The following is a 14,446-nucleotide window of genomic DNA, read 5'->3' on the forward strand; positions in this document are numbered from 1 at the left end:
GAATTGTGAATTCTGAAGGTACAACTAAAAAAACACTTTCTTTAAATATATCTCTAAGAAAAGAGCGGACCCCAATCAAAAATATGTTTAGAGTATCTTGGAAGATCAGTGCTTTGGCATATATCTGTCAACAACTCTTTTCCACACAACTCTTCATTTCCAAATCTAATTCCAATGAACGAATCTTCTTTATCCTTCCATTTAAAAACAAAAAATAGAGAAAATAAATGTTTTCAAAAAAAGTTAAAACAAAAACATGGCAATATCGGTTTTTCATTAAATAGCTTTCAAACCCTCAGATTTACACAAAATATTCTTATTCGAAGAATTGCCATTTCTTGACGTCCATACAATGAAAGAAAAGCAGAAGCATCTGTTGATTCGTTTAAAATAAAAGAGGAAATTGCTGGTGAATCTGTAGCAACTTCATTCATCCAGAAAAATTATGACAAAAAATAGAATTTTTATTATAATGGCCATCAAATTATTTTCGACTCTGTTCAGAGAAAAAAGATATCTTGTTTTAACCATATAATATATATTTTTTGAACTGATGATGAAACAAATGAAATGTTAAATTTTATTTTCTTTTTATTGAAAAATTCAATTTTCAAACCACATTCTTAAAATATAATGCTGCTATGAATATAATGGAATCAAATTCCTTTGCAATATAATATTTATTGATTTAACACTCAAAGATTTTATATTTATTTCACTTTGATTGTTGATATTCAGAAAACCCATAAAACATTTACGAAAAGTTTTCGTTTTCTTTTTCTTCATAATTGGAACATAGAATTTCAATATAAAGATGGAACGTGTGAGCATTTGCACGTTAACAGCGATTTTGAACTTTTTCATTTTATGTATTTCTTCTGTCCAAATATGTGCATATTTAAAATTAATTATTAAAATATGTATTTTTCATGGCTGAAATGAATTTTTAAAAAACAAGAGAAGGACAACTTAAAAATAATTTCTGAGTTGGATACATTATTGCACAAAAGCATTGAATGTTGCTGTACTTTCTTTTTTTTTTGAAGATATGTTTTCTTATCTTGAAGATTGCACAGAAAGTGAACAGAAACAGAAAAAAGGAGAACTGATTGTATTTGAAAAAGAGATGGATGAGAATGAATTGTTATTTCACTTCTCAATCGATCTGTTTAATTTCATAGAAGGAATGATTGAAGAAAATTAACTTTTAATGCAAAATACAACTTAGTAACTTTAACTTGTGTGATATTGCATTTTGAAGAAAAGATTTTTCACTTAAAGCTTTGAATATTCCACATTGAACGGAAGATTAATAAAGAAGAGAATTGAAAAAGATGATAAAAGAAGAGAAGAATGAAAAGTTTCTTCCTGATTCGTTTAAATGCTTTATTCAACTGAAAGCTGGCATTTATTTGGAAATGTTTTCTGTGTGTGTGCCTTGTCTTCTGAAAGTTGCATAAAGGAAAGAGAAAAACGAAGAAGTTCAAAAAGAAGTGAAAATGGCATTTGCTAACATTGAACAGTCATTAGTAATTGGTAGCACGCTTTTCTTTTTCGATTTTGATAATATTGATGTTTTCATATTTGATTAGAAATTGGATGAAGAGCAGCATTTGAATGAAATCAAAGAAATTGTCCAATATCATCAGGAACATCACAACCTGTCTTGTCTTGCTTGTCAGCCAGCCAAAAGGAGCCGAAGAGTTTGTTTTTGTTGCATCTGATTAATTGAGAATTTGCCAGTCAGGTGGAGCAACTGATGGAAGCAGAAGCTGAGAGGAGAAATCGGAAACACACAACGATCTGAGCATGAACTTCGATGAGGAACCGAAAAGAGATGGCAGGAGAAAAAACGGAAGAGAAGAAGAGAAGAAGGGGGATGTTTTCAATAAATCTGGGTTTATTACCAAGCAAATAGTTGCAATTCATTCAATTTCATCATTTTTTGATGATCACCAGTCAAAGGAAAAAAATAATTATTATCAATCATTCATTCTGAAAACACACAATATCACTTGATTTTGCTTCAACGCATTTGAATTGTGCATCGATAATTGCTTGTCCGATCATTCATTTGCTCGATTGTTGTGTCAAATGATCATCTGAAGCGGCAACCACAAAAAAATCTCTCAGATGTGTATTTCTTTCATTTTGAAAAAGAAAAAGCATTGAATTGAGTTGATTAAGGAAAGAAAACAAGAAAGGAATTATAATGGGAAAATAACACAACAAACAAAAACAACAAAGCGGAAGATCTGCACTTGCACAGCACCTCCGTGAGGCAACCCAAGTGCACAAACACACAAACACCCAAATTCACAGTCACATCCATCAATTCTAGCATTTGACAAGTTCCAACTGAAACTGTCCTTCTCCATCGTTTCTTGGAAGCACCTCATTGATTTCTCTCATTCTCAACTTCTGTGGTTCTTCTCTTCACTTGGCTTTTGCCTGCTCCGTCCCCAACTCTGCCTCCAACATTGTTGTCTCCCTCGCATCCATCATCACTGTCACATATGGCATCTGACTGAGTGATCAGCATGGCTGCCCCAGGCATCCTCTCGAACATCATCCGACGAACATCAACAAGCCTCGGCCTGTCTTCTCCAGCACTCATCAAGCAGCTCCTCGCAATGTTTTCAAACTTCACGCTTTCCATCTTCTTCACATCCGGCCTTTCTCCATGGACAATCTTCTGCCCAGCCGTCTCCGCGTCATACTCTCCAAATGGAATTTGCAGAGTCAGGCACTCCCACAGCATCATCCCAATCGAAAACACAACTGACTCCTTTGTTGCCCCCAACTTCTTGTTCATCATCAGTTCTGGTGCCTTCCATCTCAAACACTCTTTTTTGAATTCGTCCTCTTCCTCAAATGCTGATGAGGGAAGAGAGTCATCCTCATCATCACTGGCAGATGTCACAACAGTTGATGAAGAGATGGATGATGATTCTGAATCATCATCCAGCAAAATGTCAGAATGCATCACAATGCAGATCACCATATGCTCGGAGAACAGAACAATGTGAGGACTCAAATTTTCAAGTGATTGAAGTGGAATTTCCATTTCATCAAATGAGTGGAGTGCACCGTTCGCCACCCAGAACAAAATCTGAGCTGCTGTCACCTCCCTCTCCTGCAAACTTCCTATTGCCATCTCCTTTGTCTTGTTCTTTCCATGAAGCAGCATGAACAGTGAATCCCTCAGATCAACAATCAGTTTCTCATGAGGAGACGAGCAGGCCATTGCATCCACCAGATTCGACATGGACGAGGTGGTTGGGCACAACTCCTCCCCACGAACAAAAGTCGAATCTGAGTCAGTTGTTGAAGTGGATGAGACCGATGGAGATGGTGTTCTCTTCCTAATCTCTTCTTCTTCATCTTTCTCCAGCACCCATTCTGGTATCTTATCTGAATCTCTTCCCAAAATGTATTCTGTTGATCCACTCTCAGACAGAAGATGCTCGGATGACTCTGAATGTCCCAAGCTTTTCTCATACACCCTCTTCTTTATCCTCTCTTCATTCTTCTTCTCTGCATCCCTCTCTGCTCTCCTCCACTGATCTTCAGGTGACATCTCCATTGTCACCATCTCGATTAGCTTTGGATCTTTTCTCACTGAATCATTCACTATCTCTCTCAAATCTTGAGCTTCAGTCTTTGCCCTTCTCCATCGAACTGCCAGAACAACAGACACAATAAGAACGATTATCAATATGATGCCCATGATTATAACAATCAACAACAAATAAGATTTACCTTCTTTTCCCCCTTCAACAATTCTCTCATCTCCTTTTCCAACACTTTCACTCCTGTTCTTCACAATAAATGACTCAGTTGATGAAGGAGAATCAACTTTTCCAAACAGAATGCACACGCTCACTTCTGTCTCGTCTCTCACTTTCTCCAATTCTGAAGATGAAATAATTGAATGGATCTCATTCTCTGAAGCAAAACAATCTTCATCAATTCCCATTCTCACTATTTCCTCTTCATCTCCATTTTTCATGCTTATCTTCAACGACAAATCACATGGCAGAAGCAGCTTCCCATGAATGATCAATTCCAATTCGCATGATGGCTGGCTTGCATTCTTCACATCTTCCAGAATTGGAATAAAAAAGGGAGATGCTCTTTCAGCTGCTATCCCTCCCAATCTGCATCCCTCATCCAATATCCAAAGTGAAGAATTATCTTTCAATCCATCTCCCCCTTTCACACTCACAACATTCAATTCGCTATTCTCTGTGCAGATGATATTCCTTCGAACTGATGGATATTCCTCAATATCGGGGTTGTTGTTCTCGAATTCTCCCTTCTCAATAACAACACTTCCACCTGATAAAGAGAGCCCTCCTTTCTTCGAGTTGCTGATTGTGGTGTCATTCATAGTCAAATTGCTTGAAATGGCATCCACTACTGATCCCTTCCACTTGCAAACCTCTTCTGTTCTTCCATTTGTTTTCTTTTCTTCTCTTGCTTCTTCCTCCAAATCCCCAGAGAACCTGCACAGATCAAACCTCACATTGGCACAATTGCTCACCGACACAATCGATCCTTTCTCCTTTTCGCTTAAACACTTTCCAAATGAACAATTCGATAACACTTCATCCTTCGCCAAATTCTGCATTTTCACCACACATCCACTTCTTGAGAGAGTGATGTTCTGAACATCCAACTCCTTCATCTCCACTTCCGCTCTGTCTCCAACTTCAATCACATTTCCCTCTGATTCGAAATCATCTATTTTTGTTTCTGATATGGTTGCTTTCGATTCTCCAATGAATTCAATCAAAGGCACAGACAATTTCATTCTCGTGAACACACACTTGTCCATCTCCAGCTCTCCTCCTTCAACTCCCATTATTGTGCTGTGAATGGTCAATTCTGTTGCAGATGTTAAGCATTCGCACTCACTCATCTCTGTTGTCCCGTTCTTCACTTTCATTATGCAGCTGTGACTCGATGAAAACTGTTCTCCAAACTCAAACACACACCTCTCCACAACACACTCATTCACAAATGTGACCATGTTCCCTTCATTTCCCATCTCTTGAACAGTTGCATTGAAATGGACTGTTGCCTTCACCTTCTTCATTGGCTTCACACTCACGTCTCCCATCACACATTCTCCTCCAATGTCCCCTTCTCCATCAATAAAAATCACATTCATGATCCCCTTTTGAATGTGAGACACTCCGTGGCTGATGCTTTTGCATGGATTCGTCTGCTCTCCGCACTGTCTGATATCCCTCCCATTCACACACACAAACACCTGCTGCCCATAATAGAATGTGACCAGCGGGATCAGATCAATATCTCTTTTCTCTTCGTCGCTTCCACAAATCGAGTTGTTCGACTTCAGAGCATCCTGGCTGAAGTCCAGCGAGAACAGCTTCTCATTGATCTGCTTTTCAATCCACTTGCACCGGATGAACACATCCTTCCCCACAAACGCATCATTCATTGTGAATCTGGTGCTCTCGATCATTATCCCCAAAGGCGGTGCATCCTCTGTGCCTGGTTGTGTTTCACCCAGGCCAGATGCATCGATCATCAGCCCTCCTCCTCTCCCCTTCACAATGGAACAAATGCACATCCCAAACGAGCAGCCACTCACTTTCAGCTCACTTCCTCCACTCCTCAAACCCACTTTCATCCCTCCTCCCTCTTCGCTCTTCTCGCTCAGACACTTTGTTATCACACACTTTTCCACACAGCACCTCATTCCACCATCAAATGAGCCACCATTCACAATTGCAGCTCTGCTATCATTGCATGTGATGCTTGCGAATGATGAGCTGTTGATGCTCAGCAATATCACTCCATCTCCATTCTCTTTGCCTCTCAGCATCGTTGCTCCTTTCAATAAGCTGGCTGATGAGAGAGCAGATTCGCTGAGCGAAATCAGACTCCTTCCCGAAATGCTTGTGTTGGTGATCGACATATTCATCACATCTGCCACTTTCACATCTGAAGACAATTCCACAAAACCTTGTGAAAAATGGAATTCTTTCAGAGCACAATCTTCAATTGCCACACTCCCTCCATCCACTTTCACCAAGCAGAAACACGTTTCTTTTGAAGGATCCTCACAAACAAATGAGCAGCTTTTCACAGAAAGGGCACCATTCGTTGATGATGATTTGAGGAAAGACAGATGGCGGACAAGCACATTTGGAAGAGAAAATGAAACATTCACAAATGAGAGGATCACTTCTGAAGCAACCATCGCCTCTCCATTTTCTCCATCTGTTTCCTTCTCTTCTGCAATCCTCAAAACTGTTCCATTTGTCTCTCCTTCAATCTTCACAACTGATGTGATTGACGATGATGATGAAGAAAATGATATTGAACTTCGAAGCAATCCTGAGCCTGACACAATGATCGTTAATTCTATTGTTTCAAGTGTTGTGTATCTCAATGAAACAAGATGATCAATCGATGAACAAGGTGCTTCGGAATACCCACATCCACTGAAATCTTTTCCACTTTCAAAAGTGACAAACCCATCCCCACTCCAATTATCCCACAAATACATAACCAGTGGAATCACATATCCCTCCTCTCCTGTTGTCTTCCTTTCCCATCCACACAGTTCATCCAACGATCTCAACTTCTCAGAACTCATCTCCCATTTAAAGCACTCTTTGTTCACAATCTCTCTCAGATCCCAACCTGAAACAAATACATTCTTCCCTTTCCACGCATTGCATCTCTCAAATGTCATTCCTTCCAAAATGAATGTTCCCAATTGATTGGGAAGCTCAACAAACATTCCTCCTCCCAATCCTCTCTCCACCTCATCACTCTCGCCTGATGGCACTTCACATCCTTCAAACTTCACTTCCTTCATCTTCAAGCTCCCTCCACTTCCAACAGACATCATCATCCCTCCTCCTCTTCCATTTGAGTCTGCTTCATTCTCTGACTTGCAACCATCAAATGTGGTTGACCCATTGATCACAACCTCTTCATCTTTGCCGATCGAAATCTTCATTCCTCCACCACAACCGTCTTTCTCCTCAACACCACACTCACTGAATGTGCAATTCGTGATTATAATAACATCAACAATAGAAGTTTCAGAATTCTTGCTTTCCTTTTTGTCACAGCTCCTTTCCAAACAGCTTCCTCCTCCATTTCTCCTCGAAATTCCTGTGAGAACACAATTTGAAAATTCAGCTGAACTTTCTCCAGCACATCTGATTATTGGATCTGACAAGGTATTTATTGATCCTTTGTTCGAGAAGCCTGTCATGTGCAGAACTCCTCCATCAATCTGAAAAACACAGAATTCGATTTTATTCTGTGAGTTTCCGATGACAGGCTCAATTGAGCAATCACTGACACTCAAAGCATTTGAAGAGGAAAGGATGAATGAAGAGGCTGGAGAAAGCGCTGATGGAAGCGAAAAGGACATATCTTTCAGCAATGCTTCAGATGAAACTCTGATCACACATTCTGAGTCAAACTGAAGAGCAGGAGGCACAACAACCTCAACCGCAGTGTCTTCAATTGTGCCTGTCACATTCCAAAACTGGCTCTCCATCACAACCTCTTCACAGAGCACAAATCCATTTTTGATTCGGATTGTTCGTGACACAGCCCCATACCACAACTCAACCACTCTCTTGATCGATGAGCACGGATACTGCTCCAATCCACATCTGCTGAAGTCCATGCTTTTCTCTCCTCCCACAAATCCAACATCCCCTGCTTCCATCAAATATGGAAGAAGTGGCACACACTCCTCCCTGCACCCATCCTCAAATCCCAATAAGTCGCTGTCTGTCATGCCCTCATGCTCAAAGCCAAATGTGATGCGACTCACAACATCTCTCAGACACTGTGCATTCACAAATATGCTGTTCCCTTTTTCGGCCTGGCAATCCTCAAAACGAGCACAATGGATGCAAAAAGCACAACTCTCATCAACAACATCCAGATAAAGAGCTCCGCCATATCCTCCAACTCCATTTCCCTTCCCCACACAGCTGCAACTGCTGAATGTCACACATTCCACATTCTCCTCAGCACCTTCACTTGAGACATTCCCGATCTCAATCTGTGAGCCTTCATCCAGTTGAATCCACATCCCTCCTCCACACCCATCCTCACACCCGCAGTTCCTCATCATTCCCCCTGAAATATTCACATTCATCCCATTCACCAGATTCCCACTAATCACACTCCCATCCCCACTCGCTCGAGAAATCCCATGTGCATCAACATTGTTCATCTGGAAAGACAATGAGTGCTCTCCTCTGATGTCGAATGCGGGAACAGATGAAAATGATATTCCATTGATCTCAACAGAATCAAAACTGACAGACCCCTTTTGGACAATCATCAGCGATGCTGTTAAAACACAGCTTTCATCGTTTTTCAATGAAGTGATCACACACTCAACCAATTTCAACATCCCTTTTTCTGCCAACACTTCCATCAGATGAGACGATGGATTCTCTCCACAAGCAAACGTGATTTTTCTGAAACTTCCCACTCCAGCTCCAATGACCACCAACGATTCTCCATTTGGTGATCTGTTGCGAACAACCACTTGTGCCTTGTCTTTCCCCTCAAATGCAATCCTCCTTTTTCCAACATCAATTTTGTTTTCTTCATAATTCCCTATTTCAATGATCACTTCATTTCTGCTTCCTTCACCATCCAGCACACTCATTCCAAACTCGATTGTTTTGCATCTCCTTCCATATTCATCTCCTCCTCTCACAAACCCACAGGCCATGTGATCCAACCCTTCCTGTGAGTTCACAAACACTGGGTTGAAGAAAACTTTTGGAATCCAGTCATCGTGTTCTGTTGTTCCAATAACCACTCGATTGCTATTTGCAGCTGTGTTTGAACGACAAAACACAAACGAATTTTCAGTGATGTTTGTCCACCCTTCAACAGCATAGGCATCGTGGCCAATATTTGCAGCTGTGTTGTTTGAAAAGAAGCAAAACACAATCTGAATGTCACTCACTCCTGTTCCCTTGGTCCATCCAAATCCTGCCCCATTTCTTTCGCTGTATCCACTGCAAATTGAACAATCAGTGAAAATGGCAGAAACATCATTATAAAAGCCAACACTTCCCCCTTCGTTGTAATATGTTGTATTCTTTCTGCAACAACAATAAAAGTTGCATTTTTCAACAATCCCCTCATACTCGTTTTTCTCGATCATTAACCCACCTCCGGTGTGTTTTGTTGAACTGTTGGAGCAATTTGTGTTTTTTATTGAGAGTGTTGAAACATAAAAAAGGTCAATGCATCCACCAGAAGCTTCAGCTGTGCAAGAATCAAAAACAGAAGATGCGATGACAAAATTTTTTCCAGTTCTTCTGGATGAAATTGCCCCGCCACAATAAATGCTGTGGCATGAATGAAATCGACACAAGGTGACATTTAAGAGTCCGGAAGAAGAGAAAGCAATTGCTCCACCAAACGATCGTGATGAATTTTCGTTTGAAAGGTTGTTGAAATCACAATCCACAAATGTTGCATCACCTGAGTTCACAACTTGACTCTCCATGCTTTTGTTTCCAATCACTGGATCTGCATTTTCTCTCCGAACGCATTGCGAATACGACGAATTCAGAGCCAAAAAGTGATTATATTTTGAACGCATCCCTTCAACCAGTCCTCCTCCAAGTGGCGAGTCAACTTTTTCCACAAAACATCCCTCGAAACGATATTCATTTTCTGAATTGCCCATTGAACATCGATTGCTTTGGCCTCTCGCACTTTGTGAGATGTTTGCAAAATGGCAGGTGCAAACTGCTATTTCCCTTATGTTTGTGCTTGCTAAAAGAGAAATTGATCTCACTAAAGCAAATGAAGAAAAATCAGAATCAAACATCTTCAAATTCTTATTCTTTTGTCCAAAACCCTTTCCGTCACAACCAACAAGCGATTCACAAATTTCTGCAAACTGATTGACACAATAAGAAATGTTGCTCAAAATCAGATGACCTTCATTCAACCTCAACAAATTGCCATATGACATTCCATGATCATGCACTGAACAACAATGGACAAGAACGGTGGACAAGCTGTTGATGAGAATCATCGATCTTCTCTTTTCTTTGATGAACATCAAATATTTCATCTCACAACTCGAATTTCCAAAATCGGCCATCGTCATCACAGTGGATCTTGGATTGTGAAAAACACTTTTCGAATCACGAATGATCTTCAATTGACTCTTCTCATTCTTCAAATGGCAATTCATATCGTTTGGTTCACTTCTTTTCTCTTTTGAACCCTTTTCACTCTCCTTCAATATCATCTTCGTTTCTGCAGAATCTTCACAAATTGTTTCATCTTCTTTAAGACTATTTCTTGATTTTTGTCTGTTGTGAGCAGTTCCAAACGGAGTTTCCTTTGAATGTTCGTAAGTCGATTCCTGTTTCCTGATATGAACAAAATGGTCATCTTCAGTCGATGTCAAGTCAGAGTGTTCGCGTTTGTCAGCTGTCTCAAAGCTGTTCAACAGCGCAATCAACGCAAACACAAGCATCAAATTCATTCTAAGTGTGAGTATGGGTTTCAAATGTTTTTTCAATCAAACGATTTTTGGCAATGCTTGAACATCCATCATTGCATGACACAAGCCATTATGCAAAAAACATATTTAATCAGATGAACCTTAATTAAGAACTTTTGATCCATTTATATAATCACAGTTATTGTTTTCCTGATTTCTGTTCTTTCTTTGCATTTGTTTGGCAATCAACGAGAAGAACTCAAAAATGAATTTGTTGTCCAAAAACTGTTTGTTGTGCATTTGAAAGCGTTTCATTTCATGGTTTCATTTTGAGTGCGTGCAGAATGTGGAACGATGAAGTGTTTTGTTATTTGGATGTTGTTTGAAACAAATTAAATGCTCATTTTGGAATTCACAAGCCACAAGCATGACGATCTCGAAGCATTTCAGAAAGCCAATCTCCACTTGCGTTTTTCACTGGAAATCGTATGATTTTATTGGAATTTCTTTTCTTTTTGACTTGAGAGGAATCATCACAAAAGCCAGCCAAAAAGCGTTATACCTTCCAATTTATCTATATGTTTTTCCAATGATGATGAAAGCAGGGTTCATCGCTGTTTGCAATGAGGACTTCAAGAGTTACAGAGCATTTTCAAAAGAAAACTCACTTACGTTTTGCAAATACGAATGAAAAACAAATACGACCAATGCCATTTGATGAAGTTTCTTAGAAGGAATGCACAAAGATTTTCGATTTGAGACATTGAAGAACTCCGTTTCGATTCATCCTCATGTCTTCAAACAGAAGCGCAAAGATACTTCGAGCTCATCATCTTTGACAAATATTCTTCGTTGTTTGTCGCTTCTTCTTTTCTCTTCTTCTTCTTTGACAAAAAGAATAACTCTGCTTTTTTGTATTTTTTTTTCTGTTGAATCATCCAATGCAACATTTCATCCACTTTTTATTCTTTGAAAAGAAAAATCAGTTGAGATATCATTCTTGTTATTTTTTTTTCAATACAGTCGCTTTTTATGGAATCAATGATGTTCAAAACTGTGATAATTTTTACTGAGTGAGCAAATAAACAAGACAAAAACAAGCTGAAATTTTTATTGTGAAAAGAGATGAGATTTAAGTAATATAAACTCTCATTTTCAGTTTTTGTCCAAACAAAATAACAGTTAAATCTGAATTCTCAAATCGCTTTGTGAACTTATTCACAACAACACAACCTCCACTGTTGAAGTATTTTTTTTGAATGCTATTTTCTTATTTCCTTTAAAGAGTTTTCCATTCTCTCTTTTTCAAAATCAAATATTAATGAATTTTTTTCAATTTTTTCTTTTCAGCATTTTTTCATTTAAAGAAAATCTCAGGTTTTAATTTTTCTTTTGAATTGACAACTTCGAAAATTACATGCATTTATAAAGAATAAAATTTTCGCCAAAAATTGCCAATAATGTGAATCTTGAATTTACGTTTTTAATAAATACACCGAAAATAATTCAAATTCGGAATTAATAATTCGAATTCGAAAAAAAATAATTCAAATTCGGAATTAATAATTCAAAATCGAAAATTAATAATTCAATTTCGTAATTTATTAATTCGATTTCGTAATTTATTAATTCGATTTCGAAAAAAAATAATTCAATTTCGAAACGTGAATTTTTTTTATTTTGTGGAATGAATAACTTGTGTTTTGTGTTTTGAATTCTCATTATTTTTATTTCATCAGTTCACTTTGCTTATCTATATTTGAAAAATGATGCATTTTCTTCAAATAATTTTCATTCATTTTGATAGAAAATATTTTATTTTGAAGTTTATTTGAAAAGAAAATGAATTCATTTTCTTATTAAAAATTGATGATTTTAATATATTTACCAAAGAAAAAAATTTTTTTCTATTGGTAAAAAAATTCTTGTTTCTTGTTATTCAATAAACGTGATTGAAATTTAAATATTTTTATTTTGTTATTCAACAGAATGAATTTTTTTATTATTTTAATCATTTGAGTGATGATTTTCGAAAATGAAAAAAATTTTCAAGAAATCGATTTTTTGATTGTTTCATTTTCAAAAAACAGTTATCTTCGAGTAATAATGTTTGATTGATTAAAAAATAACTTGAACTTTTCTGAAATCCATTCTCGAGAAAAATAGAAAATTTCAGTTTTTAATGAATTTCGAAATTGAATTAATAAATTACGAAATTAAATTATTAATTTTCGATTTTGAATTATTAATTCCGAAATCGAATTATTTTTTTTCGAATTAGAATTATTTTTGGTGCACATGTTACAAAAAAAAAAAAAATAGTCACGTCCGTCAGTAATTGAAAATTTACGTCGTATTGGTTTTCTAAAAAAAAAATTCATTTTGACTGAATTTCAGTATTTTCTTCATATGAATCAATTTTTTTTTAATTTATCATTTTATTTTATTTTTCAAACTTTTCTTTGTTTCATATATATTAAAAAAAATTCTTCACTGCCAGATACTGATTCCATTCAGTCACTGACTTCACAAATTGTCCGATGATCAAAAATTCCAAATTTGACTTTTTGCCAGTATCCTTTTTGAAAAATGTGTTTTTTTTCTTCGCTTATTTGTATTAATATTTAAAAATGTTTGAACAGATAATAAATGTTTTATCTTTAATGGTTCTGACGTGAAATTTTTCTTTTAATCCTTCAGGAAACCAAAATTTGTCTCCCAACAGTCACAACGTAACACATGTCACGTTTCCAATTAATATTTCTTTAGTCAATTCAATCAAACCTTTCTTCATTTGAAAAAGACATGCATCGTTCAATTAAGCTTTCTTCACTTGTGTTTTTTCAACTTCATTGGTGTTCGTGTAAAAAAAATTTTTATATGGGTGATTCTTTTTGAAAAGTCACTAATGCTTAATTTTCAAATAAAGTTAAATTTTCATATTTTGCTCAAATTTCTGTTTCAGCTCACAAATCTCCTCAAGAATGTTTGAAATAGCATTATCCTTGAATAGATTCCATATGGGGCAAAATTTTTTTAATTATGAAAAAAATCATGTTTTGTTCCAAACTTATTCCAGATTCATATAACAATGCACATAACATTATTATGCTAAAAAATATTTGTGACGAAATCCATAATTTCTATTAATTTTTATTTTTGGATTCAAGCTCGATATTTGAGGAAATAACCAAAGAAAATGAGTGAAAGGCTATAATTAGAAAATTGTTTGCATTATTATATTATTTGAACAGGTATAGAAGTTTCACTGAATTGTCAATGCTTCTTTTATTGATTTCAAATCAAAAGGAACTATTTGCGTTAAATAATTGTTACAGAATATGGAAAATTTGTTCATTCGAACTGAAAATTTGATGAAAACACAATAATATGAGGATTTATTGAATTCTCAAAATTTTCAAGAAATATTTAAAAGAAAAAGAATAATCACTATCTGTATGGAAATAGCTTCCTTTCTTTCTTTATCATTATCTTCTTTTTTTCCCTCTTCCTCTTTCTCCTGTTCTTTTCACTCCTTTCAAACACATCCGTCCCTCCCTTCTATCTTATGTGTTTGTTGTTCACTTTTGTTTATTATCGTCGAGTAGTCTGCATTTTTCATCGTCTTTTTCATCCTCGCCTCAACCTCAAGCATCGCTGCGCAGTCGGAGAGGTTTTGCACAAAATGTTTATGCTTTTTGATTATCGTGTTTAAAGGCATTGGCGTTTCCCAGTATTGCTTGGGTGCTGTTGTGTCAGCAAAACACGACTAGCTCAACAGGGAAATTGCAAGTGCTACTTATGCACTCTTCAGCTGAGGGAAAGATGAAGTGCGCAAAAGTATGGAAGGAGATTGGGCTGTTGAAGGATGAAATAAAAGATATCAAGGGGGGAAGAATTATGAAGTTGCTGTTTTGATGGAAAAGTTTGTCAAATTTTGATTGATTT

At 36.8% G+C, this 14,446-nt stretch overlaps 2 protein-coding genes across 2 annotated transcripts; one reads left to right on the forward strand and one right to left on the reverse strand.

The window, feature by feature from the left end:
• Nucleotides 1–2,127: 2,127 nt before the first annotated feature.
• On the reverse strand, nt 2,128–9,871 carry MONOS_7452 (uncharacterized protein; the record flags this gene model as incomplete). Its single annotated transcript, XM_067877778.1, has 1 exon — nt 2,128–9,871. The coding sequence occupies one exon, from the start codon at nt 9,869–9,871 to the stop codon at nt 2,396–2,398; it is 7,476 nt and encodes a 2,491-aa protein (XP_067731631.1). The 3' UTR covers nt 2,128–2,395.
• A 981-nt stretch (nt 9,872–10,852) lies between these two features.
• MONOS_7453 (uncharacterized protein) lies at nt 10,853–11,229 on the forward strand (the record flags this gene model as incomplete). Its single annotated transcript, XM_067877779.1, has 3 exons — nt 10,853–10,857; nt 10,918–10,984; nt 11,101–11,229. The coding sequence occupies 3 exons, from the start codon at nt 10,853–10,855 to the stop codon at nt 11,227–11,229; spliced, it is 201 nt and encodes a 66-aa protein (XP_067731632.1).
• Between the last annotated feature and the right edge of the window lie 3,217 nt (nt 11,230–14,446).

The sequence above is a fragment of the Monocercomonoides exilis genome (genome assembly GCF_001643675.1).
Source record: "Monocercomonoides exilis strain PA203 chromosome Unknown scaffold11-1913109, whole genome shotgun sequence".
NCBI classification, from domain to species: Eukaryota; Preaxostyla; order Oxymonadida; family Polymastigidae; genus Monocercomonoides; species Monocercomonoides exilis.